The sequence below is a fragment of the Microcebus murinus genome, chromosome 6 (assembly GCF_040939455.1).
Source record: "Microcebus murinus isolate Inina chromosome 6, M.murinus_Inina_mat1.0, whole genome shotgun sequence".
NCBI classification, from domain to species: Eukaryota; Metazoa; Chordata; class Mammalia; order Primates; family Cheirogaleidae; genus Microcebus; species Microcebus murinus.
Genome location: NC_134109.1, coordinates 46,259,641 through 46,286,814, shown reverse-complemented (window position 1 = coordinate 46,286,814; position 27,174 = coordinate 46,259,641). Strand labels below are relative to the sequence as shown.

Genomic DNA, 27,174 nt, shown 5'->3' with positions numbered 1-27,174 from the left:
CCAGTTCTCCCCCACAGTGACTCATCAGTGTAACAAATATATCTCTCCTGTGCTGACATGAATGCTAAGAGGAGCTCAGATGGGGACAGAAACACCATGGGATCCTGTGAGGAGAGGTGACTTAATTAGGTGCATAGCCCAAGTCTGCCTCAGTCCTAAACGGCCAACATGGCACCTCGAGAAGTTCCTTTATTCCATCTGCTCTCTACCTGTAGCATTTTAGTAAATTCTTGTTTACATAACCTTAAAGGAATCCTTTGGAGCTTGAAAGAATTAATGACTTCCTCTATAGGTTCTAAGGTAAAATTACAGGGAATTTTGAGTTCTTAGAGGCGCAAGGCTTTGTCCATTGCCAAGCATAGTACCAAGTATATTTGGGGGCTTAAGTGAGTAGGTGTCTCAGTGTGTTTTGTGCTGCTACAATAAAAGACAGAGACTGGATAATTTATAAAGAATAGAAGTTTATTTTCTCAGTTCTTGAGGCTGGGTAGTCCAAGATCAAGGGGCCAACATCTGACAAGGGCCTTCTTGCTGTGTCACCCCATGGTGGAAGGTGAAAGAGCAAAGAGGGGGCAAGAGACAGAGACTAAAAGTGGTCTGAGCTCCCCCTTTTATAATGAGTTCCTGCCTGCAGCAGTGACATTAATCCATTTATGAAGGCAGAGCCCTTGTGGCCCAATCATCTCTTAAAGGTCCCACATCTGAATACTGTCACAGTGACAGTTAGATTTTAACACGAGTTTAGGCGGGTGGCACAAACATTCAAACTATACAGTAGGCAATGAAGGAATGATGAAGATGTAAATTGTAAATTGGATCTTTTATTTGGATGAATGTAGACAGATTAAAGGGGAAGCCTTGTTTTCTTCTTCCATACTTAGTTTCTTCTACTTAGCAGTGCCTCCTCATCTGAAGAAGGCCTAAATCCAAGTTTCTCTGGGCCAGCTTTGGCCTGAAGCCAGTTATCTTACCCACACTTAAGGGCGCCATCATTTTAACAAGGAAAGCCCTTTTCTTGGCATCAGGTTAGCACAAAGAAAGTCAGTGTTTTTCTTAATTAAATTTCATTTAGAGACACCTTGTTTGAAACACTATTTTAGCATTTTATAGTAGAAAATGATCACAAGAATTCTTCCATAGGGTTCAGAAGAGAAGGCAAAACATGCCTTGTGTCATTAAAAAAAATTTTAAGCCAACTTTATTCAATAGCTCAAGCTTATTTTTGGTCAAGAGGTCACATTTACTGCATTATATTCCAAAATCATGTATGCAAAATTTGTTGTCTCTGGGCTTTTACAACAGGGAATAAAAAGAACACAGACATATGGAATTGATGATCCACACCACTGATGCCAATGATTATCGGGGAGGAGAGGTTGCATTTTGCGTTTCTTACAATAATTCAGAATTATTTAAACATTTCCCTCAATTTGTAACTGGGTGGTATGAAGCTTCTTAAATGTTTGCAAAGGGCCTCAATGATACAGCACTAGGAAGGGAAGAGAAGCCAGTGGCATGCAACACTAAGGCTGTACTGACATGCGGACAAGAAATATGATTTACACCAGCCTCCTTTTAGGTGGAAGGCAGGCTGGCAAGTACTTATGAATATAGAATAACTGTAATTGGCTCTGAACCTATCAGGAAGTTGGGAATATAAAGGCTATTTTGTAAGGAGGCAGAAAAGCTATTAAATGAGAGTATATTCACAATTCCTACTTGTCTTAGAGCTATAGAACTCCAATGCCTTATAGCCTTTTTTTTACTTTTTTCTCTTCACTTTCCACCCTTCTAAGGGCCACATAGCTAATTATCGTGTAACTGCAATGAATAGAAACTGTACGAGAATTTTGTAAGTCCCTTTAGCTCTTCGTCTTCATCTCTACCTCTGTTGACTGCAGAAAATAAGGGATCATTAGAACTCAGTCTACTCCCTGAGCAATGAGTTGTACTTGGATGCACTTCCGTTGTAAATTATGTGTGTGTTGAGCTCTGGTGTCATTTCCAGCCTGCTTTCGGTGTGGCTGCACATGCTCGCCTTTGTGTTCCAGCCTGATCTCTTAGACCTGCAGTCCCCACCCCCCAGGCTGTGGGTTGGTACCCGTCTGTAGGCCACAGAGCTCCTCCGTACCCCACCCCTCTTCCATAGAAAAACTGGCTTCCATGAAACATGTCCCTGGTGCCAAAAAGGTTGGGGACCTCTGCCTTAGAATGGCATGGTTGGGCTGGAGCCCGGAAATGTACACATAGCCTTCTCCAAAGCACTTTTTGCGTTTTGCATCCTGGAAGGTGTGTCTGGGGAGCCTGTGGTGATTATACTTCATAGCTGGATTCAGACGTCAGGAGTACAAGTATTTTCACTTAACCAAAAAACAGGACAATTAAATCTATTAACAGTCACAGGAGAAACCAGTTAGTCTACTAGTTAGCAGTTTCTAAAATGATACCAACTTAACATTCCCCAAATGCACTCTCCATTCTTAACATTGTTTCAGTGTGTTATTTTTCATTAGCATTAAGAAGGCAAGGAAGCTGAAATGTTTCTTTGTTTTAGATTTCTGTTCTGAAACACAAAAACATTTTTTGTGTCAGTTATATACCTGCAGCTGTGCTGTAACTTCGTGCCTTCATGGTTACTTTAGAATTTGATGAAAGGGATTCCCCGGTGTTGTGTCTTTGCAATAAAGAACAGCACTGACATTTTAGGTCAAAGAACAAATATACCAATCAGAGATCATCAAACCAGTAGTGATTACTGTGTTTTCTAAGGATGATAAAGCCTCACTAATTCGGCCTACATGGAGAAAAAGCAATCATATTAATGAAAATCTACACTTTAGAATTTTTGCAGGAAATTCTCGGAAGAATAGTTTCATTTTAAATTGTATTCAGCAGCTAGAGCTAAGCTAACAATGGAACAAATTGAAGCAAATGAACAAATAAAATGAAAGGCAATTAGCATAATTATATTTATTAAGTAGTCTTCTTTAGCAGTGCTTCTGAAATTATCTGTGGAGAAGGGCCAGATTTTTAAAATATCTAATATGCTATGGACTGATACTTTCACAAAATGCAAAATCACATTAGTGGCTGTCATGGCAATGTCAGATAGCTATGGCAGTTTCTAAATGTTCATTCTCAGTTACTGAACTTATTTTACTATGGACCAGTAACAGTTTGCGTACAAGAAGTGGTCTGCAACTGCACTTTAATAGCACTCTTCTTATAGTGCCGGAGGCTTCAAAACTCTTTTAAGTAGTTTAAATATTCCTCTCAAATCTGTTGCACTGTTCTTTAAATTTTCATTTTACAGTCTTCTTCAGGCAAGCTCCTAGCTAAAGTATCACTACTTTCTAGTCACTAGATTCCGAGTGTGAAATTGTCCTTGTTCTTGTCCTGATGACTCACTTAAGCTAACCAGCCGTTCCTTCTGTCTCGGTCAAATATGATGATGAGCTGTGTTCCTTGCCACAGAGAAGAAGCAGTACCGGGAATCTTACATCAGCGACAACCTGGACCTCGACATGGACCAGCTAGAAAAGCGGTCGCGGGCCAGCGGCAGCAGTGCAGGCAGCATGAAGCACAAGCGCCTGTCCCGTCATTCCACCGCCAGCCACAGCAGTTCCCACACCTCGGGCATCGAGGCCGACACCAAGCCCCGGGACGCGGGGCCAGAGGACAGCTATTCCGGCAGCGCCGTCCACCGCAAGCTGAAAACCTGCAGCTCCATGACCAGCCACGGCAGCTCCCACACCTCAGGGGTGGAGAGCGGAGGCAAAGACCGACTGGAAGAGGACTCCCAGGACGATGGTAACAGTACTGTCCCCTCACTGGCTCTTTGCTTTTTCTCCCCCAGTTTTTTCAGGCATTGATTCTGTAGAATGGATATCTGGGGGAGCTTACATAGTAGTAATAGAGAAGAGTGTATCTTGCCTTCTTCCGTGGTGACTTGGTTGAGTTGCTCGTGTTCGGCTGTGAGCAAAGCATCTGTCTAGTCATGATCCTCTGCAGCCATATGGTGGACGGTGTGGACCCTAAGTCTTAGCCGATCATATGAAAGAAGAAGACATTAGTCCTACAGCCTTCATCTCTGTGTTTCTGATTCACAGAGTAGTAAGGCAATGGTTAGGACACCAGAGTGGAGTGCACTGACAGTGACAGAAACGTCTTGAAGTCCTGGACATACACCCTCCCACCCCAAGAAAGATTTGAGTCCATGCCATTGGGTTAAGTAGGAAAGTGTTTTGTTTCTTTTTTTTTTTTTTTTTGAGGCAAAGTCTCTCTATTGCCACAGCTAGAGTGCTGTGGCATCAGCCTAGCTCACAGCAACCTCAAACTCCTGGGCTTAAGCAATCCTCCTGCCTCAGCCTCCCGAGTAGCTGGGACTACAGGCATGCGCCACCATGCCTGGATAATTTTTTCTATATATTTTTAGTTGGCCAATTATTTTCTATTTTTAGTAGAGATGGGATCTTGCTCAGGCTGGTTTCGAACTCCTGACCTTGAGCAATCCACCCGCCCCGGCCTCCCACAGTGCTAGGATTACAGGCATGAGCCACTGCGCCCAGCCAGGAAAGTGTTTCTTAAGTGTCCCCTATGTGACCAAAACTATCAGGAGTATAAAAAAATATATGTAGCACCTGGCTGCTAGGAACTTACTTTGTTTTAAACAGATAAGACTACCAGCCTATGTCAGCCAAACTTAGCATTTGTATACCTCTTTTATATTATTTTTCTGTCTCAAATAAGTGCTGTAGTATTCAGGTTTAGGGAAAAGATACTGACTTTGTTAAGGAAAACGTCAGGACATATGTTTAGTTCCTGTAGCATTCGTATGGATCTCAAATCAAGTCACTCAGCGCTCTGTGAGTGGGCAGCTGTGGGAATGGAGAGTTTTGTGGCCCGCTCAGCTGCCTATGTCAACGATCCCTACTTTGGCATTAGGCAAACGGCTCATGAGTTTCACTTTGCCATTTGTCATTGCAGCACGGTAGTACAGTTTTTCTTATCTTTTAAAAAGTAAGGAATAACTGATAATCATCCTGGCATTAGAAGATACGTAGATAACACAGCAAAACCTATGAAAAAAGAGAGCAAGTAGCACCTACTTGAGAATGGTCTGTGTAGAGTTTCTTGTTGAAGAGTCTCGTTAGTGAATTTATGTTCAAATATGAATAATTATGTGGCCACCCTCCAAGTGTGGCTGTGGATTATGATGGTCATTTCCCATCATGTCATTAAATGTCTTTTCCTTCTTCTGTGTCAGAAATAGAGATGTTGGTTGATGACCCCCGGGACCTGGAGCAGATGAATGAAGAGTCTCTGGAAGTCAGCCCAGACATGTGCATCTATATCACAGAGGACATGCTCGTGTCGCGGAAGCTGAATGGACACTCTGGTGAGCTCTTACGGGAAGTTCTCCTTAGGCAGCAGATTATTCTGGTCTGAAAAGCAAGTGCCTTGGGAAATAGGGATGTGTGGGGGGAGCTGTAGGTCAGAGAGAGGACTGGAATAAGAGCCTCTCCAGGTCAGGGTCATAGACTGCAGCATCCAGGGCCTTCTGTTGTTTTGTTTTATGTTTCCCATTCTGTTTTACTGGTACAGGAGTCTGGGAGAAAAAGTGCCAAAAAGGGTTGACCTAAAAAGAAACTTTTAAACTCCTCATTGGTATGAATTCTTTTAGAAAACATGCATTCACTGTAATTTTAATATAGGTTTATATAATAAATCCGTTTCTATCTGTCTTAAAAAAAAAAAAAACAGGCAGTAGTATGAGCTTTGTTTTTAAACCTCAGTCACTTCTAACTGCTTTTGTCACTTGTCATGAATTAGTCTCTGTTCTTTAGAAAAATGAGCCTTGGGAACCACCACTATTGAAGTGGCCCAAGTACGTATTGTTCCGTCACTTCCAGCCTTGGTTGAATAAAAGACCCTGTTACAACCGGGGCAACTGTGGCTGCCCTGTCCGGCACACAGTCCCCGGTGCTCAGGGAGCCTCTCCCGGAACAAGACCAGCCCGCAGTCCCCATCGTCCTGGCACTTACTCTGCAAGAGCATGAGGTGCCTTTCATTTCAGAATTCCCTTTGCGAACCCGCAGAGCTGTGGCCTCCAGATGCTCTTCCAGGAGCAGACCTGCCCGTGCTGTGTAGAATTCCTCTCCCGGAGCAACGCGGTCGCATCAGGCTGGTTGCTATAGACATGCTTAGAGTTCACATGCAAACGGTGGCCCTTTGTGCCCATTTGCTTAATGATACTGAATTTTTCTTCTTGCAAGTACATTTTAATGTATATTAAATATAAATAAATTCACAGTTATAAATTCATGCACCTACATTATGAGTGCATGAATAGCTCTGTGTATAGATGTTTATATAATGGAAATGGTCTGAAACAGTGTATGCTAGAGTGCCTATGGGAAGGAGGGCAGGGATATGAGGGAAGCTGACTTGTATCATACTTTGTATTTATATATTTCCACATTTAATTTTTATAAGATTATTAATTTCATAATTTTAAATGGAAATAAAATTTAAATAAACTAGGATGGCTATGTAAGAAGACTGATATACAAAATATGTTTATTGAAATGTTATAGCAAAAAAATAACAATGAGTGGTTAAAATATATTCTGTTCATACAATGGAATATCATATAGTCATTAAATATGAGATTTTCAAGGAATATTTAGTAACATAAGAAAGATAGGTGCTGGGCGTGGTGGCTGACGTCTGTAATCCTAGCGCTCTGGGAGGCCGAGGCGGGCGGATTGCTCGAGGTCCGGAGTACGAAACCAGCCTGAGCAAGAGCGAGACCCCGTCTCTACTATCAATAAAAATAAATTAATTGGCCAACTAATATATATAGAAAAAATTAGCCGGGCATGGTGGTGCATGCCTGTAGTCCCAGCTACTCGGGAGGCTGAGGCAGGAGGATGGCCTGAGCCCAGGAGTTTGAGGTTGCTGTGAGCTAGGCTGACGCCACGGCACTCACTCTAGCCTGGGCAACAGAGTGAGACTCTGTCTCAAAAAAAAAAAAGGAAAGATAGGTAAGAAAAACAGTGGAAATTGTATAAAAGTATGGTCTAATTTAAAAATAAAAATGTTTATATGTCTATAAAAATAAAATACATAAAAATATTAATAGCCTTTTCTCTGGGTGATAGAATTATATGTGATTCTATTCTCTTCCTTGCATCATCCTAGTTCTCCAAATTCTCTATAGTTTGAACATTTAAACATTGTCTTTAAAACATTGAGCTAAGATGGAGCTGTGATGAAGTATGCCACTGTCCTTCAATCTTGTTGAAGGAGTTGGTTCAGTGTTTTGAGCACCAGGCTCAATGCTGACTTTTCTCATAGTGGGTCTGGGTTAGGGGAAGATTATTTGTAGGCATGGTAGCTGGGGGTACATTTATCAGGATATCCAACAGGAACCATACCAAGTGCCAACCAGTGCACAAGTCCACATGTTCCTATGAGGATTTGTTCAAAGGTTTAATGCTTTATAGAAGAGAAAGATCTTTCTAGAGAAGGACTCTATAGTATAGCAATTTGTACTAAACCCCAAAATATGAATATCACCTGAGCACTTTTAAACTATCTACATGGAAATCAGAAATGTTTTCATATTTCAGGTTTCGGTTGAACACTTCATATATTCAAGGCATATGCTAGACACTGAATCATTATGAGACAGTTCTAAAAAGTTAAGGGATAGAACACAAAAAGCCATTCCTGTAGGTTCCTAGCAGTGGTTGGTCGAATAAAAATCACGTTACTCAAGTTGCTTTTTCTATAAGGTGGAGATGGACTTTTCTTAAGAAGCCATTTGGCTTTGTGGATCTAGGGCTGGACCTACTCACTTGCTTCATCTGTCGGCAAGAAAAATTTCAGCAGTGTTCACTTAACCAATTCAGTTCTTGTTGATAATTTTACCTTCTAAAATATGTTTTTTCTGGGTGCCTCACTCACATGTCATAGTCATATGGGGAAGTGTCAGCCTTGGATTTCTGTTCCCCCAGATTTTGTGGGTCTCCCCTCAGCACTAAGGTGATTAGGGGCTCCGTTGTCCTCAGTGACCCAGTACTGAATTTTCACTGCGGCTGCCCATTTTGGTCTCCTCCCCTGGGGTCAGCTGCAGGAGGTATGTGCCACAGTGCCCCATCAGCCAGGCAAAGCTCTCACTTACCGTGTCCATGTGCAGGCCCTATACCTCACCCTTTTCATGCCTTTGCTGTTGAGTCCTCTTTAAAACTCTCGTGGACAGGTGCTGTTACCGGCCCCATTTTGTACAAAGGGGAGCTGAGACACAGGGAGGCTAAGTGATGGGCCGGGACACACAGCTCGTTACTTGTCTGGGCCGGGACACACAGCTCGTTATTTGTCTGGGCCAAGTTCCAGCCAGATCTGTGTGACACCAGAGGCCGAGCCCCCGCAGTTCACCCCTGCACGTCCAAGTGGAACGAAACCTGGAAGGCTGCGTCACTGCTCAGCGAGGATTGAGTTCAACATTGGTGATATGTGGAAAGGAAACGAGGGGAAGCTTTGTGAGATATAGTAAAGAGTGCTTCATACCTACAGTCTTTGTTTTTTATTTCTAACTTCATAAGCAGCATAATCAGGATTTTATTTTAGAAAACTCAGACTCTAAACTCCTTTCTGCGCTCTAACCCACATTTCCTCACTACCCGCTGTTTACCATAAACAAGAGAGAATTTCATTCCTGGTAATAGTATATGTCAGAATATGTAGCAAGAAGTGTGAATTATTTGAAGAATTCATTATTTTTTTCCCTCTGTGTTTTGTTTCAGGGTTGATTGTGAAGGAAATCGGTTCTTCCACCTCGAGCTCTTCAGAAACAGTTGTCAAACTTCGTGGGCAGAGTACCGATTCTCTTCCACAGGTACTAAAGGAACTGAAAAGTTTAAATTAGGAACTGAAGTTATAGAAAATTTTAAGTAAGAAATTACATTTATATTTAAGCAAAAATTAAGACCCTAAGAAAGTGATTCTTACCAGATACATGCATTCTAATTTTATTCTGAATTTATTTCCATTTTATTTGCTGAATTCCACTTATCTTTGCATTGATTATTATTTGGATAAATTATATATTTCATTTCACACTTTATTTAGGTGGGACACCTTCTGGTCTTCAGGCTTTAGGTTATCTCTATGTGAGTGTGTGTGTTGATTGACCTTAAAAACCTGGGAGAATAATGTTCTTGTCAGGTGTATTATAGCAGAAATGTTTCCACACTCTGGTTATTCCATTCAGATTGAATTTTTAAAGTATCCTGAGCTAGAGCATTTGACAACCTGTGATCACCAGTTAAAGCATTAAAATGTCAAAAGATATAGATAAAGTACTCTGATTCATGGTTTTAGCATTTGGATATAATCTGCAACTAATACCTCTATTTTCTGAGAACTCTCTCCCTGCTCCTGTCTTTGTTTTATGGGCTTTCTTTGTATCTTGTTCTTTGTTTTTTTGGGTTTTTTTTCCCTCCTGTCTCTCTTTTTTTTTTTTTTTTTGAGACAGCGTCTCACTCTGTTGCCTGGGCTAGAGTGCCCTGGCGTCAGCCTAGCTCACAGCAACCTCAAACTCCTGGGCTCAAGAGATTCTCCTACCTCAGCCTCCCGAGAAGCTGGGACTACAGGCATGCACCACCATGCCCGACTAATTTTTTCGTTAGATTTTTAGTTGGCCAATTAATTTCTTTCTATTTTTAGTAGAGACAGGGTCTCGCTCTTGCTCAGGCTGGTTTCAAACTCCTGACCTTGAGCGATCCACCCGCCTCAACCTCCCAGTGTGCTAGGATTACAGACATGATCCACCACGCCAGGCCTCTTTCTTTCTCTTAAATGCTGGCTCTCTTTGTCCCTGATATTTTCACCTTCTTTCTTTCCTTTTTTCTCATTTGCCCTTCACTTTCATTAAAGTATCCATAATGTGAAAATGATATTTATTAAATATTTTCTGAAAAGTCTGATGAGTAATCTTTAAAGCAGTGTGTGTAGCGTGGTGAATTGGAGTGCAAGCCCCAGAGTCACCCCGGCTGGGTTGCACCCTGGCTCTGCCACTCGGTGTTAACTCTTATTGTGAAAAATGTTTGTGGGGTGTGGCCGAGAATCAGATTCCACACTTAACAGCATGGGGAGAACATCTATATCTCTGTCTTGAGAGTTTGTGGGGATGGCCAAATGATTTTATGTGTGAAATCCTCTTGGGGCCAGGGAAGACTGCATCAGTGCAAGGGATCCTGCTGTACTGGGAGTGTCATTCAGGCACCTTCTAGTAAAATGCCCTCCTGGAACTCTTGCCTCTAGCAAAAGCAATACCTTATTCTAACAAGGTTGCCCTTTGTGGTGTTAAGCAACAAAAGTTAGAGATATAATGCCTAGTTTTCTTAGGTAATATGGCGAGTATCTTCCATCCATGTAATTATCTGAACCATTTTTTAACTTTTTTATATTTTCCACTAGCACCACCCCTTGGGATAATGGGTTCCAAAAGTCTGCTCCCTGCTAGCTAAAGCATTTGGCAGAACATGACCTCCATGAGTGTTCAGGAGCTGCTGCCTAGTCCTGGTGCTTGCCCACCTTTTCAGCAGCAAGAACACTTTATAGCCTTATTTTAAAGCTAATTGCTTGATTTCTGAAATGCTAGGGATAGTTAGATTCCTGTTGTATCTTCATCTCTGTGTCTTGGATGATTTATCTGTAAAATGCGGCGGAATAATAGCACCTGCCTCATGAGGCTGTTAGGGAGATTAACTGAGTTAATACATGCAGAGTGTTTAGGTCAGGGCCTGGCACAAAGTAGGTGTTCAGTAAATGTTAGCTGCTGTTTTCGTTGGTGGAGGTGGTGTTGACGTATTTCCCCACAGGGCCTTAGGGGCCCAGAAGCCGCGTAGATTGGAAACCACTTTCTAACATACAAGGATTACTTCACCTTTTATGATTTCGCGGCATCTCTCTTTACAGGGCAAACATGCTAGCCTTTCGCTTTAGTCTGTGCTCTTAACGTTGTCTCAACCGCCCCCTATTTTGCAGACTATATGCCGAAAACCAAAGACCTCCACGGATCGACATAGTTTGAGCCTTGATGACATCAGACTTTACCAGAAAGACTTCCTGCGCATTGCAGGTCTGTGTCAGGACACCGCTCAGAGCTATACCTTTGGATGTGGCCACGAACTGGACGAGGAAGGCCTCTACTGCAACAGCTGCTTGGCTCAGCAGTGCGTCAACATGCAAGATGCCTTTCCAGTCAAAAGAACCAGCAAATACTTTTCTCTGGATCTTACTCACGATGAAGTTCCGGAGTTTGTCGTATAAAGTCCATCCGCATGCAGCCGTACTGGCAGCCTGCTGTTTGCTTGAGGATGTGAAAGTCGTGGGTTCTTCATTATTTGTGCCATATTTTCTTCACTACAAACATAGCTCTTTCTTTATAATATTCGTGATGGAAACAAAAGCCTTGAGACAATCGCACTTTAAGTATCACACAGAAGTGAAAGAACTACAGAAAATGTACAGGAAGACGAGTGCCCAGAAGTTCACTGACCTTTTGGAAGGATATGCGCTTTACTGATCACCAAGCCTTCAGAATATCAGACTGTGGTGTGTTTGCTCACTTGCTGTTTTTTAGGTCAGTTCCACGTAATATCACACTTTTTATCACATGAGAGATGTTTTTAGGTTTGTTCGCTTGTAAATTTTTTTTTTTTACCACTCCCTCATAAAAATGTTCATGGTTGGAGGGAGGGAAGGGGGAAGGTTCTCTCTTTTAGCAGAGAGACCATTGTCTAGTACATAGCCATTGCCACCTCAGTGAGGCTGTCCCAAAGTGAACACTGACGAAGTGGGCAAAATCATGTGGTTCTAGCAAGCCAAAGATACGTACGTAATGGAAGCACCTGCTCGGAGGTCCAGGAAGACAGGAATTAAGCAATAAACTGAAGATTCTGCATGCTGTGATGCCTTGTGACTCCGACACACCTGATCAGTGCCATGTCCTCCTCTTTGATCTTCCAGAAAGCTCCACGGTTCTGTTGAGTTTCTCATCCAAGTGACAGATCAATTGTGTTCATGTCATAATGCATTTTGTGGAGTTTACAAAAGTGGTTTCTGTTAGAACCATGGAAATGTCTTAGAAAATGTTTGTGCTTGGTGGTATTTTGTTCAGGTTTTTTTTTTTTTTTTTTTAAATAATCAAGAACAAATTATGGTCATGTTAGTTTCTGCTTAACCAAAATACCCTAACTATGTGTATATGTTATACACATATATAAATACATGGGATTGTGTGTGTTTATATGTGTTTAAAGCTTACTAAGTCTTCATTTTGGCTTTGCTAGCTATCTTGTATACATGGAATTCCTTGTTTAAGATTGAGGGTACATTACCAAATGAATGATCCCTGCAGACAATCAGTTGCTGAATGTAGAGTTAAGAATGACTGTTTCCTCATGTGCCTTTGGCCATGATTCTCAACCCTGATTGCATAACAGAAATTTGGGGGAGCTTTTAAAAAATAATGTCTGGGTCTTCCCACCAGTCTCTTATCGTGGGACCCAAGTAGAGTTGCCTTTTCTTTTAAAGTTCTCCAGATGGAGCTAATATGCAACAGGGTTGAAAACCACTGATCCAGAGGGTGTCTTTTTGTTAATTTTGAAGTGTAAAAGTATACAGAAGATGTGGTGTATAAGAAAGGGCCACTTATAGGACAGTTACCCGCCATGCTGCTGTTATGACATTTAATGAAACCAAGTCAGAGACTGAATTTATCAACCTTTTGATGTATAGTAAAAACATTGCTCGCACTTCAGGAGAGAACTTCATAGCACAATGTCTTTCTACGAGATGTTTTTAATGATTTAGTATTTTACAACATTTGTTTACCATATTTTGATACACCATTTTTTCTATCTGCCAGGTTTTATTAAAAAACTATATATTATTTTCTAAAGAAACAGTCATATTTTTGTACAAAATTATTATGTTTTCCAGTAACAAAGAAATAGAGTTAGGGTAAAGCAGAAACATAAGCAGTGTTACCTGGGGATGGGAGTCAGTATTATAAAACATGGTGAACATGCCCCACCTGTGCTGTCCCTCCTATGCTGGGTCGCAGACGTGTATGCAACATGCCTTGTCAAACTAGTTTCACCTGACACTTTAAAAGGAAAAAAGTTCTATAGTCATGGAATTATTTTGCTCTTATCAAATGCTTTAATAGAACCAAAGTTTTGGATATCAGAATGTATAAAAGGATCTCAGTCTCTGTGTAAAAGGATAAAAATATGAAAGGATCATTTAATGGCTATTTTACTTGTAAGTCATTAAATAATCCACTTCTTATAGATAATGCTTGAGATAGACAAGTCTTAGGAAAGTTCATACTCTAAAGAGCCCAGATCATATTGCAGTGCGTTTCCTTAGCTCTTAGAGTTTCTTACAAACATAAAGAAAAGGAATATTTAAGAAAGAAACAAAGAAAGAAACATTGAATTACTATAAACAGGTAATGCTTTATACTTTCTCTCCACTTTAGCCAGAATCAGGTCTTTAGGGTTTTGCCAGCATTGTTGGTGGTTTTGCACACCCTCTTTCTAATTGGATTTATAAATAGTCTTGTGGGTTTTCAAAATGAAACATGCTAAGGAACATTTTTGCTTTTCAATCCACTGTTTCCAGCAGAATTATATATATATATGTAAATGAAAATCCACTTTGAATAATCTACATTTTTGTATTTTGAAATTGTTTTTAAAAATAAAAAGAAAAGTATAAAGCTGTTATTTATTCTGCATTTCTTACATATCCATTGCTATTCAGTATACCAGTTTGGTATATATTGCCTCTACACATCTACATTTGTATTTGCAACAATGAGCTTTATATCTACGTAAACTGTAAATAATCCTTTCTGTGAAAGGATCATCATATCAGGATGATACCAAAAGTATGTTAAAAAGAAAAAACAAAAGACATTATTTTGTAATTATTTCTTATAGATGTTTCATGGTAAGATTAGCAGTCAATAAAGTTACTTTTTTTTTGCCTTAAATTGCTTTTTTTTTTTTTTTAATTATTTTTATTTTGGCATATTATGGGGGTACAGATTTTAAGGTTTCAATAAATGCCCATTTCCCCCCCTCCCCCCAAAAGTCTGAGTCTCCATCATGACCATCCCCCAGATGGTGCACATCTCACTCACTATGTATGTATATACCCGCCCCCCTCCCCCCTCCCACCTGCCCAATACCCTATTACTGTAGCACCTATGTGTCCACTTAGGTGCTACTCATTTAATACCAGTTTGCTGGAGAATATATCTGGTGCTTGTTTTTCCAATCTTGGGATACTTCACTTAGTAGTATGGGTTCCAGCTCTAACCAGGAAAATATAAGGTGTGCTATATCACCATTGTTTCTTAGAGCTGAATAGTACTCCATGGTATACATATACCACATTTTATTAATCCATTCTTGGATTGATGGGCACTTGGGCTGTTTCCACAGCCTTGCAATTATGAATTGTGCTGCTATAAACATTCGAGTGCAGGTGTCTTTTTTGTAGAGTGTCACTGGATCATTTGGGTAGATGCCCAGCAATGGGATTGCTGGATCAAATGGTAGATTCACTTGTATCGCTTTAAGGTATCTCCATATTGCTTTCCACAGAGGTTGAACTAGTTTGCAGTCCCACCAGCAGTGTAGGAGTGTTCCTCTCTCTCCGCAACCACGCCAGCATTTATTGTTTGGAGATTTTTTGATAAAGGCCATTCTCACTGGGGTTAAGTGATATCTCATTGTGGTTTTGATTTGCATTTCCCTGATGATTAGAGATGTTAAGCATTTCTTCATATGTTTGTTGGCCATTCTTCTGTCTTCTTTAGAAAAATTTCTGTTCAAGTCCTTTGCCCACTTTTTAATGGGGTTATTTGATTTTTTCTTCCTAATTTTCGTGAGTTCTAAGTATATTCTAGTTATCAGTCCCTTATCGGATGCATAGGATGCAAAAATTTTCTCCCATTCTGTAGGTTGTCTGTTTACTTTGATGACTATTTCTTTGGCTGTGCAGAAACTTTGTAGTTTGATCATGTCCCATTTATTTATTTTTGTTGCTGCTGTGATTGCCTTTGGGGACTTCTTCATAAACTCTTTGCCCAGGCCGATGTCTAGGAGAGTGTTTCCAACTTTTTCCTCTAGAGTTCTAATAGTTTCATATCTTAGGTTTAAGTCTGTTATCCAGCGTGAGTTGGTTTTTGTGAGAGGTGAAAGGTGTGGGTCCTGTTTTAGCCTTCTACAGGTGGCTATCCAGTTTTCCCAGCACCATTTATTGAAGAGGGATTCTTTTCCCCAGCGTATGTTTTTGTCTGCTTTGTCAAAGATGAGATGGCTATATGAGGATGGTTTTATATCAGGATTCTCACATCTGTTCCACTGGTCTATATTCCTGTTTTTGTGCCAATACCATATTGTTTTAATTACTACAGCTTTGTAGTATAGTTTGATATCTGGCAAATTAATGCCTCCCATTTTGTTTTTGTTGCCTAGAATTATTATTAGAGCTCTCTCTCAAGCAAGAAGCATTAAGGAATGAATGTTTTCTTTGTGTTCTTTCCTGCAGTGGAGCATGGTAAATAAAGGTCCCATGTGATAGAACTCCAAGTAAAACAGCCTTCATGGTAACGATAGTAATAGCTGATGCTGAGTACTACCAAGTGCCAGACCCTGTTTCATGTGTTTTAGAATTGTATGTGTTTAATTCTCATATTCCCATAAGGCAGGTACTATTCTCAAGCGAGAGATGAAGAAACCAAGTTTCCAAGAGGTTAAGTCCAAGGGGTTGTGGTAGTCAGCCACTATTCAGTCCCAAATTGTGGGGCTGAAAGGACTCTACTTTTTAAAATATAATATTTTTTTAAAGTAAAATAACTAATTTAGACCCTTAAAACAGTCATTATTAGACTGTTGGGTTTTCTGTTTAAGACAGAGTCTCGGCCGGGCGTGGTGGCTCACGCCTGTAATCCTAGCACTCTGGGAGGCCGAGGCAGGCAGATTGTCAGGAGTTCAAGGTCAGGAGTTCGAAACCAGCCTGAGCGAGACCCCGTCTCTACCAAAAATAGAAATAAATTAATTGACCAACTAAAAATATATATACAAAAAATTAGCCGGGCATGGTGGCGCATGCCTGTAGTCCCAGCTACTCGGGAGGCTGAGGCAGTAGGATCGCTGAGCCCCGGAGATTGAGGTTGCTGTGAGCCAGGCTGATGCCACGGCACACTCACTCTAGCCTGGGCAACAAAGTGAGACTCTGTCTCAAAAAAAAAAAAAAAAAAAAAAAAAGAGTCTCATTCTGTTGCCAGGGCTAGAGTGTAGTGGTGTCATCATAGCTCACAGCAATCTCAAACTCCTGGGCTGAAGCAGTCCTCCTGCCTCAGCCTCTCCAGTAGCTGGGACTACAGGCATGTGACACCACGCCAAGCTAAGTTTTTTAGTATTATTATTATTTTTTGTAGAGATAGATTCTCAATATTGCCCAGGCTGATCTCAAACTCCCGACCTCAAGCAATCCTCCCACTTTGGCCTCCCAAAGTGTTAGGATCACAGGTGTGAGCTACTGCACCCAGCCACGACTGTTGGTTTTAATTTCAAAACACTAAGTGGTTGCATTTAAAAGTATGCATTCACAAGACTGTGAGGTCAGCGTGGCATTAGAGAGACAACTCAGAACTGAGAGTCAATAGGCAGAATTCTGAAAAGCCCTAGTTCTCTTTCTAAAGGGAAATCCATTGCCTTCTTTTTGCTCCAGTTTGCTTAGCTATAAAATGGGTGTAATAATGCAAAGGACTGTTTGAGGAATCAAATAAGGTCTTTGGTTTAATGTGCCCCTGATGACTAGCATGGGAGAGAGGAGGGCTTTCAAATGTAGCAAACATTTAACTTTTATAGAATAGAACCACTTGGCCATTTAGAAGCATATGGTCCAAAACAAAAGCTTTGTAATGGTGTGTTACTCATGAGTTTTGCAGAATACCTGGTAAATTGTACAAGGGAAGAAAATATTTAATACCCGGTCACCAACTATACATCTGATAATACACACACCATGTCTAATCCTCGTAACTCTTCAAGGAGTTGTCACCCCCATTTCACAGCTGAGGAAACAGTTAAACTTGCCCAGTATCCTACAGCTAGTGAGTGAGAGAGCAGAGCTTCAAACAGGAATCTGTCTCCAAAAGCTTTGCTTTTTTAACTACATACACTATGGTTACCCATTGCCCTTAGAGAAAGCTCAGAACCTAATAGGGAAGACAGACTCTAGTTTTGATGGTGTGATAAATTTATTTGCTAAGTAATTTTTTGAGCATCCACTGTGTGCTACACATACGAGGCTTGTATAGGCTTTGCTGTGGCACAGAGGCAGTAAAGACCTGGGGGGTGGGAAAGGGGAGGCGGGAAGATCAGAGAAGGTTTTACTAGAAAGAAGAGTCTTGAGTGGGGACTTCTGGCAGGATGCGGCAAGGTATGGTCTGCCCAGGCAAAAGCTCAGAAGCCAAGATAATGGTCATTCAGGGACCTGTGAGGAGCTCAAGGGACTTTTTGGTTTGAGTAATCAACTTCCATCCTAGTCATGAAAGGTCCTGGACGCCCAGACGAGGACACCAAGTTTTCTTCTAGACAGCAGGGAACCACCGAAGGGAGTTACAAAAGGGAAGAGACATGTGTTCGAGGTTTGGGAGAAACAATGGGAGCAGCACTAGCAGAAGGTTGGGAGGAAGTTGGGAGATGATGAGGGTCTGAACTGAGAGTATAGTAGCAGGGAGGAAAGGAAAAATTCAAAAGCTGTGTGGGAAGCAGAACCAAAGGACTGTGTTACATACACACACACAAGGAAGGATGTCATCTCCTAAAATAGATACTACTGGAGAAATAGGCAATTTTTCCTTACTTGGCAAAGGCCTTGGGAAAACTAGAGTTAATTTGTGCTTTCTTTATATTATGAATTTAAATCTACTCTGCATAGATTCTTTGCGTGTTAAAGCTTGGCATGATGGTCACAACTATTCTAGTCTATAGCAGTGGTTCTCAACCCTGGCTGCGTGTTAGGATGACCTGGAGAGAGCTTCCTTTAGACAGTGATGATTGGAGCCCAGCCCAGAGCTGCTGGTGTATTTGGTCTGGAAAGTTCTGCAGGTGATGCTAATGTGCATCAGCGTTGCAATCCACTGGTCTACAGCTGAGCCTGAGCAATATAGACCAGCCAGGCCATCTGCCCTGAGCTAGCATGACCCACAGTTAGGATGAATTGGGTCATCAGAGTATCCAGGTAAATTGCATTTTGTGAGAATGACATTTTTTCTTTTGCCAGTAAAGCTGTCAGAGAGTGGGCCAACTTTCAAGTATGGCACTCAACTCACCATTTCAGAAAGACCGAATACACCCACAGTTTAGAGACCAGGGTGTTACATACACATGACAGTTTGGCTAAGTATGAGGGTAGGGTTTATGTGAGTACCATAAAATGTTTTTAAATCTCCCTGTCATTGTTTCATTTGCCCTGCCAGTTTTGTTTTGTTGTTTTGTCTTTTTTCTGAGACAGAGTCTTGCTCTGTTGCCTGGGCTAGAGTGCCATAGTGTCAGCCTAGCTCACAGCAACCTCAAACTCCTGGGCTTAAGAGATCCTTCTGCCTCAGCCTCCAAAGTAGCTGGGACTACAGGCGTGCGCCACCACGCCCAGCTAATTTGTTTCTATTTTTAGTAGAGATGGGGTCTCGCCCTTGCTGAGGCTTGGACTTGAACTCCTGACCTCAAAGTGATCCTCCCGCCTTGGCCTCCCAGAGTGGTAGGATTACAGGCATGAGCCACCACACCTGGCCCCTGGCATTTTTTAATGCTTTATACAAGTTGATTCCCACACAGAGGTATATGGAAAATAAATAAGCTAATTTCACCCAGCCCTTTGATTTTTAAAACATGTATTTTGAGTTAATGGAGAAGCCTGACCTCTGAAAAGTCCTGTTCAGATGCTATGAGCCATTGTAAGAGATGAAGTTATATACTCTCAGGAGATTAATTGAAGGTCTATAAACATGGCACAGCTATAATTAACCAGCTCATTACTTAGGATGGGTGTTTACCCATCTGGTGTCAACTGTAGTCAGCTGAGGTCTCCTCAATTTATTATTGTCATTACAGCAAGAGATGTATTTCATAAGAACAGACAGTTCCCAACTTAGGAAGGAAGACTCAGTTCCAAGTTTGCTTCTAAATTGGTTGGTTGACATTTAGAACACATGTCCCCAACTTCCGTAACTGGCCCATAAATGCCTGTTTAACCCAGAGATATTATTAGAGATGATTTTCTCTCTGTGCATTAGTAACCATCTGTCAAAGAAGAGGACTGTGACATACATAAGGTAGGTGGAGTGACCCCACAACCAGATAAAGATGGTAGCATCCCCCTGTAGTCCAGTAGTTCAATCTTCAGGTTTTACTTCTCATAGTATGATACATCCATGCCCAAGTATAGATAAAAGTAGAAGGAAGCTTCAGGCAAGCCATGCCAGTATGAAGCAGCTCTAAGCCAGTTTCCACCTTGAGGTTCCATGAGGGATGCTTCTAATGTTTTTTCATCCACCCCCAGGTCCTCTAATCCAGAACTGCTCAATGCTGCTCTGCCATCACGAAAGAGTCAGCTGGGACAGGCCCTGCCCTTCTGATCTACAGAGGTGGGAGGAAGAGGATAGAGTCAGGAGCTACTCTAAGGAGCAGAAGTTCCAGGGTCCTCTTTTGTCTCTATTGCTGACTTCCTACAGGGCAAGAATAAAATGTTCGAGAAAAGTCAAGGAGCCTATATTGGGGCCTTTAAATGCAACATCAGTACAAATGTGTAAGACAATAAAATCCACGGGAGGATTTAAAGGAAGCCTAAATAAATTGATGTACCATTTTCTTGAAAGAATAATATATATTAACTTTTCTCATCAATTCCAATCAAAATTCCAAATAAAACATTTCAGCCATGATGGAGGGATAGGGAACTAGTTTTACTCTACAACCTTAAATAACTAAAAGAAAGGAAAATATGAATAAAAAATGTTTTGTAGACATTTAACAATAGGCAGTGTAGTAGAGTAGCTCTCAGAGAAAGGAAACTGAGCATTTTCATTGCCCCATCTCACTGCCTAAGAGTTTCCAGGCCACAACACAGAGAGGAGGAAACCAAATAGATCCTAGCAGTCTCCCTAGGTAGACCAAGGTCGCTAGAGTTCATAGGGCAGAAGAGAGAGCTGTCCAGAGAGAAAGAGAGAGCCCTAATTTGCAGAAGGTTCTCCTCAAGTCCTCAGCTGAGTGCTGATCAGCATATACCTGTGAGGAAAGCACTTGGGGCTGGGAGTGAACCATGAGAAAAGAACGAAGTGATCCTGGAAGCTCACATAAGGGCAGGAACAGTCCGATTACCCACCAATTAGAATGAAAAAGCCTGTAATACATAGGACACCTAGTAAAGTACTCAGAAAGGTATTGCTTGAGGTCACTCTGGTCCTGCCTAACAAAACTTAAAGAGCAATGGAAATGGTCTTAAAGATGGAAAGAAAAATGCTGTTAAGTCAGAATTCTATACCCAGCAAAAATCTCTTTCAAAAACAAAGATGAAATCAAAATGTCTTCAGGTATGTAAAAGCTGAAAGAATTCAACACCAGATCTGCACCAAAAAAATGTTAATTGAAGTATTTCAGGCAAAAATAACCCCTCAAACCCAAAACCAAATAAAAAACTGGATCTATGTACAAAGAATGAAGAGCCTCAGAAATGGTAACTACGGGAATAAATATAATTTTTTTTCACATTTTAAATTTCCTTACAAAATAATTGACTATTTAAAGCAAAAATAAAAACAATGTATTGTAGGGTTTATGACATATGTAAAAAGTAAAATGTCAGACTACAGTAGCACAAAGCCCAGGAAAGGGAAATGAAAGTATGCTGTTGTTTCTTATGCTATACTTGAAGTGGTACAATATAACTTAAAGGTGGTCTATGGTAGCTTAAAGATGTATACTATAAACTCTAAAGAAACCATTAGAAATAAACAAAACAAAGAAGCATATAGGATAAAATGGAATAATAAAAATTATTAAACTCAAAAGAAGGCAAAGAGAAAAAAGTGTCAAAGAGCAAATAGGACAAGTAGGTAGGCAATGTGCCTACCTACTTGTGAGTAATGTACTCACAAGTCACACACACACACACACAAAGTTTGATAAATTTGAATACAAAAGGATTTAAAAGCTTTCATATACCACCATCTTAAGATAGGTAACAGGGAGAAAGTATCTTCAACTTTTACAAAAATCAAATAATTGTTATCTGTAGGATATAAAGAGATTCTGCAAATCAATAAGAAAAATACAAATGACACAGTAAAAATATGGGGGGGGATGTGAATGGGAAATTCATAGAGAACAAAATTAAAAACAGCTAATAGATATGGGAAAAGCTGTAAACTTTACTGGTAACAAGGTAACAACATGAATATACTGATAAGATATTTTTTGCCTATCAAATTGGCAAAATTTAAAATGATTGATAATATCCAGTGTTTGTAAGAGTGTGAAGAAATAGGTACTTCTATAATTTTTGACAGATGTGTAAATTAATACAACATTTTTAGTAGGACAATTTGGTATTTCCTATCAAAATTTTGAATAAAGTTAGCTAGCAACTCAGCAATTTTATTTCTAGATATTTATCCTATAGAAATACAAGTAAAAAAAGATTTAACTGTATTGATTTGAAAAGAGACACATGTTACATGATTTAAGTGTCAAATAAATATTGGCAAAATCTTATTGTGGTATAGTATGCAGCAGTTAAAAATAAATGATTTAGACAGGGCCCGGTGGCTCACCCCTGTAATCCTAGCACTCTGAGAGGCCAAGGTGGGAGGATCACTTGAGCTCCCAGGAGTTCGAGACTAACCTGAGCAAGAGCGAGACCCTATTTCTACTAAAAATAGAAAAATTAGCTGGGCATGATGGTGCGTGCCTATAGTCCCAGCTACTGGGGAAGCTGAGGCAGTAGAATTGCTTGAGCCCAGGAGTTGAGGTTTAGTGAGCTATGATGAAGCCACTGCACTCAACCCAGAACAACAGAGTAAGGCTCTGTCTCAAAAATAAAAAAATAAAAAGTTTAGTTGTACAGACATTAAAACATCTTCAGCATATATTAAGTACACAAAGAAAGACAAGATGCAGTACACTAGTGTAGTGTAGTATGAATAAAAGATAAGGTACATAATCACATGTATGTATTTAAATGTAAGTGCATGAAAAACAACCTTGAATTACATGTAACAAACTAAACCACAGCTAATTCTGAAGAGAATGATTAAAGGCAATGGAGGAAAGGGAAGTTGTCTTTTTTAAAAAACTCCATATTCTATTAATAATCAAGAAAAAAAAAGCAACAGAGATAATTCAGGGAACAAAAAACTTTTGAAAAAAATAACCAATGTCAATGTTGTCAGAGAGATAGAAAATATTGCACTCAGAAAATTGGAGAGGTCTGCTCTAGAGATAGAAATATAACTATGAGCTTTTAAAAATATGATAGCCAAAATAAATGTTTCAATGGAAGGGTTAGAAGATAAAGGAAATCTCTCAACAGAAGAAAAAGACAAAGATGGACAGGAGAAAGGATAGAAAATGAGAGCTGTCCCCCATCTAATGGTAGATTTTGGCACAAATCTGTACCTGGAGATAGACATAGGAAAAATGGACGAAAATTTCATAAAAGAACAGAAAGACATGCATTTCCAAACTGGAAAAAAATTGCCAGGAATGCCCAGAAAATGAGTAATAAAGACCAACCCAGAACACATCATCATACATTTTTTAAATACTAGGGATAAAGAAAAGATCATGAATCCTTCCACAGATTTTTTTTTTTAGCAAAACAAAGGGGTTTTATAGTTCTGTGAAAATTTTGGGAAAATTTGGTGATATCTACATAGAATAACTTAGCAAGTAAAAAGAGGAAATTATTAACTCAGAACAAAATGTCGAAGAGAAACATATAATCGTAGTACACTTACATGGCTCAACAATGAGCAACACTGTACAATCATAAACACTATTATAATGTCAATTTGACAAAAAACATAAATATTGAGAAAGGAGGGAAATTCTGTGTAGATAGTGAACGTGTGTAAAAGTCCTATATTCTCATTTTTCATAATAGGAAGCTGATACTGTCCCAAATTGAAAAAAAATGAAAAATCAGTATACAAATATAAGAATATTAAAAATATTCAGGTTAATACTTTTTTCTTTTTTAAAATCTTTTTTATAATTTCAAAATATTAAGAGTATACAAATATTTTTGTTACATGGATAGCTTTATAATGCTTTAGTCAGGGCTATAAGTGTGCCCATCACCTGAATAGTGTTCATTGTACCTGATAGAAAGGTTTTTATGCCCCTCCCTGCCTCCTCCCCCCCATAATACTTTTTTTCTAAAACCACTTTAAGAGTTGAACGTGTTAGTGTTTAGGGAGGGAAGGAAAAGGAAACTGCTATTTTTTTGTTAGAGGCTTTGTAGTACATTTGAGTTTTAAATTATGTAGATGCATTACATGGATAAAAATAAAAAGTTTCTTTTTAAGAAGATAAAAATTATTTCAGTCAGTAGCATAGAATCTTGTAATAACCATGGGTTTCTGGAAACCATAAAGAGAAAAGGACCAACAAATGGAGGGAAGTAGGAGTGGGTGGGTGTTCAGTCTCTGTTTTGAGGGGTGGGCTGTTAAATTCGTCTTGAATGAGCAAGCGGCTGTGGGCGCCCAGCCCGGGGGGGAGGAATGAAAGAGGGAGGCTGTTATTCCTTTGGACGTGGGCTCTCCCTAACAAAGCAGGCAGGCTATTCTGGGAGGTGTTGAGATATTAATGAAAAGGCTCTGCAGAGCCTTAGGGGAGTTGTTGGTAGTGCAGGTGCCAGAAGGTGAGGTGGATCCCCTTGCTCCCCGCACAATGGGGCGCGTGGAGCCGACGCCTGGTGAGAGCGCCCTGGCTCCCGTTCCCTTGGCGAGGACAGCCAGCAGATGGCTGTCTGGTAACCCAAAGCCCTCGCTGAAACCGCCCCGGTCAATTGCTCCACCTGGCACTGGGGCTGGGACCGACTCCGGTTTCAGCCACGGGCCTCTAGGGGGGCTAATGACAAAAAGTGGAGCAAAAAGACTGACCCTGAGGCCTGGTGTTCAGAGGGAGGGGAGGGAGACATGGGTGGTGGGAGGGACTCCTGGGGCCAGGACGGGAGGAGAGGCTAATTAGGAGACTGTTGAGCAGCCCCTCATTTTAAGGGTTCACAAACTTAAATGATTCTCAGAAGTTCCAAAGGAGCTTTGTTAAAGTATAGACTTATTTCCAACCTTCGCCCCACATCCAGTCAGACCCTCTAGGGGCAAGGCCCAGCACTCTGATGGACCCATTCATTCTTTGGCCACCCTTGGGAGCCTGCTGTGCCAGTTCCAGACCACCCTCCCCTCTGAGCTCTTTCTCTTCTTCCTCCTTCATTAAAATTTCAGATGCAATGGGAACTGTCTGAAACCCAGGGGTCTGAGACAATATTGTTAAAAATCTACATTTTGCCAGATTGTCGGCTATGAATTCATGCTACAGGTGGAGCAGGTGCTTCCCGGAGGGGCCGTGGCAAAGCTCTCCTATAGTTCGGCACCGTTTTTTATTCCAGTCACTCACCTTCAGTGAGAACCTCTGAAAGGCAACTAAGGGTTGAAAATACAAATACTTCTTCCTCCTTCCACAGCCGCCGAGGTCTGGGAAGGGTGTGGTGAGGGCTGTTAGCACTAGGAGCTCAGCACCAAGCGATGGCACCAGAAATGAAGACGGACTGAATGGGCTGAATTCCATTATGGAAGACGGAATTCCGTTATGGAAGCTCTGCTTCTGGAATTCAATTGCTTTTCCCATCCAGGACACAAAACACTGGGTTAGTATAAGGGGAATCCTTGAGAGCTAAGAGAAGCTTTTTTCCCCAAAGATGGGTAAAAGATGGTGGCTGGAATTTTTAATCTGAGCCACTAGATGCCGTGGTCAGCTGTCTGGGATCTCCGTAGCTGATTTCCCCCCTTGAGTTTGGTGTTTGTGGTCACAAAGCCCTCCTCATCCGGGCCACCCTCATTCAAAATCCAAAATAGATTTTCCATGATGAAGAAACATGGTAAACTTAGAAATGGAGGGTCAGCACAGCTTTAGTGTTTAAAATTGCACCAGGTTATAAGCTTCCTGAGGGCAGGAACCTTGCCCCCGTTTACCGCTTCATCCTGAGGAACTAACACAACCCCTGGCGTGGGAAGATGCCCAGCACATGCTGAGTTAAGCAGTGAGCGAAAGTTCTGCAGCCACGTGCCGAGGTGCCAGGGCCACCTGCAAGAACCACAGATAAGTCCTCCCCACCCAGGGCGGTCTTCCCCTGGTCCTGCCCTTTATTCTGTGCTCAGCTCTGTGACCCCTCCTCAGAAAGTTCTTCCTTGAGCAACCAATTCTGAAACTGGCCTCTCTATTGTGTCTCTACTTCATAACCCTATTTATTTGTTAATAGCCCCAGTCACAATCTCCAGCTCTCTGATTTGCTAATTCATTCTTTCATGATTCTTTGATTGCCTGCCTCCTATGCCGGGCTGTAGGCGCTGCGCTGTGAAGGTGAGCACCTTGTCCCTTGTGCTTCGTGGCGCCACCCCCAGCACGCGCAGCAGGTGCCTGGCACAGCAGGCACTCAGTGAATTTGGGTTGAGTGAATAGAGTAACATTCAAGTAGAAGAAGAGAGAAAACCTTTCCCAATTCCAAAAGGCACGTTTTATTGATTCTGCAAGGGGGCTGCATCTTATAATGGTTGTGCGTATTTAATGTCTCCTGAGTTTCCGTGTTTCGTTCCCACTCCTCCCCGAAAGCTGCTGGTACATCAGGGGGACTTATGTAGGAGACTGTGTCTTAGCACCAATGAAGGACAACAAACAAGGATTATCTTAAGCAGAGAGCTTAGCTGCTTCTAAATCCAGGATGTTTTTCTGAGCAATGAGGAGGATAGAGGCACATCAAAGGGGATAAAATAAGGAAACCAGTGCCCAGAAATGATTGGAAGAAACGTGGAGTATGAAGGCATCCAGAGAGGGCAGGGCCAGCCGGTAGTGGTCTTCATCCTGCACAGAGCAAGAAGAATTCTCCTTCATCCCAGCCTGGGTGTTTATTACTGTGGCCAGGAGTAGCCATGTCACTTCAGGTGTGCCAGCCACCACACATTCGATGGCCTACAGCCCTGAGGTGGCAGGGCATGTGGGCCTAATCCCATCTGCCTGCTTGAGTCCTGGCCAAAGCGCAAAACCAAAGGCTTTGCTTCAGGATGGCCCTGGGTTTGAGCAACTGCTAATAGCATTATCTGTTCAAAGTGTGGTCTTGCACCTCCTGCATCAGAACCACTGCAAGAGTTTGCATAAAACACAGATGCTTGGGCCCAACCCCAACCCCTAGAATCAGCCTTCAAAAGCAGGACACAGGAATGTGCTTTTCTATAAGCTCCTCCCCACGTGATTCTTAGGGCAGTGGTTCACAAACATGACACATGACAATGGGGGAATGACCCCAGGCAGCTTCTGGTGTGCCTGCCCATGGCTGTTTTGGATGAGAAAGGAATCCCGCAGGCCATCGCTGGTTGGGCTCCCAGGCATGCCCTGCAGGGCCTGGGAGGAGACAGGACAGGGCTGTACTTTGGGGATCTCCAGCCTGTTCCTAACGGCAGCCTGACCTCTGGTGGTCAGAAGGGAGTGGGCTGGTAAGAAGGACCCGGAGTGCTGAGCGTTTTGTGATTTTGGGGGGAGGAAATGAAATCCTTTAAACTCCACCTCTACTCGCAGTGGCTCTGTTGCCAAGACTGGGGCTATTTGAAAGCCAGTTTATGCCTTTCCCAGATTCTTTGTTTTGCCTCTGCTAGACTCATCTTGTCGGCTTCCTCCCACCTGAACATTTGTAGGTGACATTTTAGTTGCATTTCTGCATTTCATCTGAGGGAGCAGGAGAGAGAGAGAAGAAAAGAAGAGAGGAGAGGAGAGGAGAGGAAAGGAGAGGAGAGGAGAGGAGAGGAGA

General features: G+C 41.5%; 1 protein-coding gene across 5 annotated transcripts in view; it reads left to right on the top strand.

The window, feature by feature from the left end:
- Window positions 1-12,205, top strand: part of FRMD6 (FERM domain containing 6) — a 75,083-nt gene extending 62,878 nt beyond the window's left edge. For all 5 annotated transcript variants that reach the window (XM_012757981.2, XM_012757972.2, XM_012757977.2 and 2 more), the window contains 4 exons: window positions 3,475-3,810; window positions 5,267-5,398; window positions 8,811-8,902; window positions 11,056-12,205. In XM_012757981.2, the coding sequence (XP_012613435.1) occupies window positions 3,475-3,810; window positions 5,267-5,398; window positions 8,811-8,902; window positions 11,056-11,340 (845 nt within the window). In that variant the 3' untranslated portion in view covers window positions 11,341-12,205. The remainder of the gene's footprint in view (window positions 1-3,474; window positions 3,811-5,266; window positions 5,399-8,810; window positions 8,903-11,055) is intronic.
- Window positions 12,206-27,174: the final 14,969 nt, after the last annotated feature.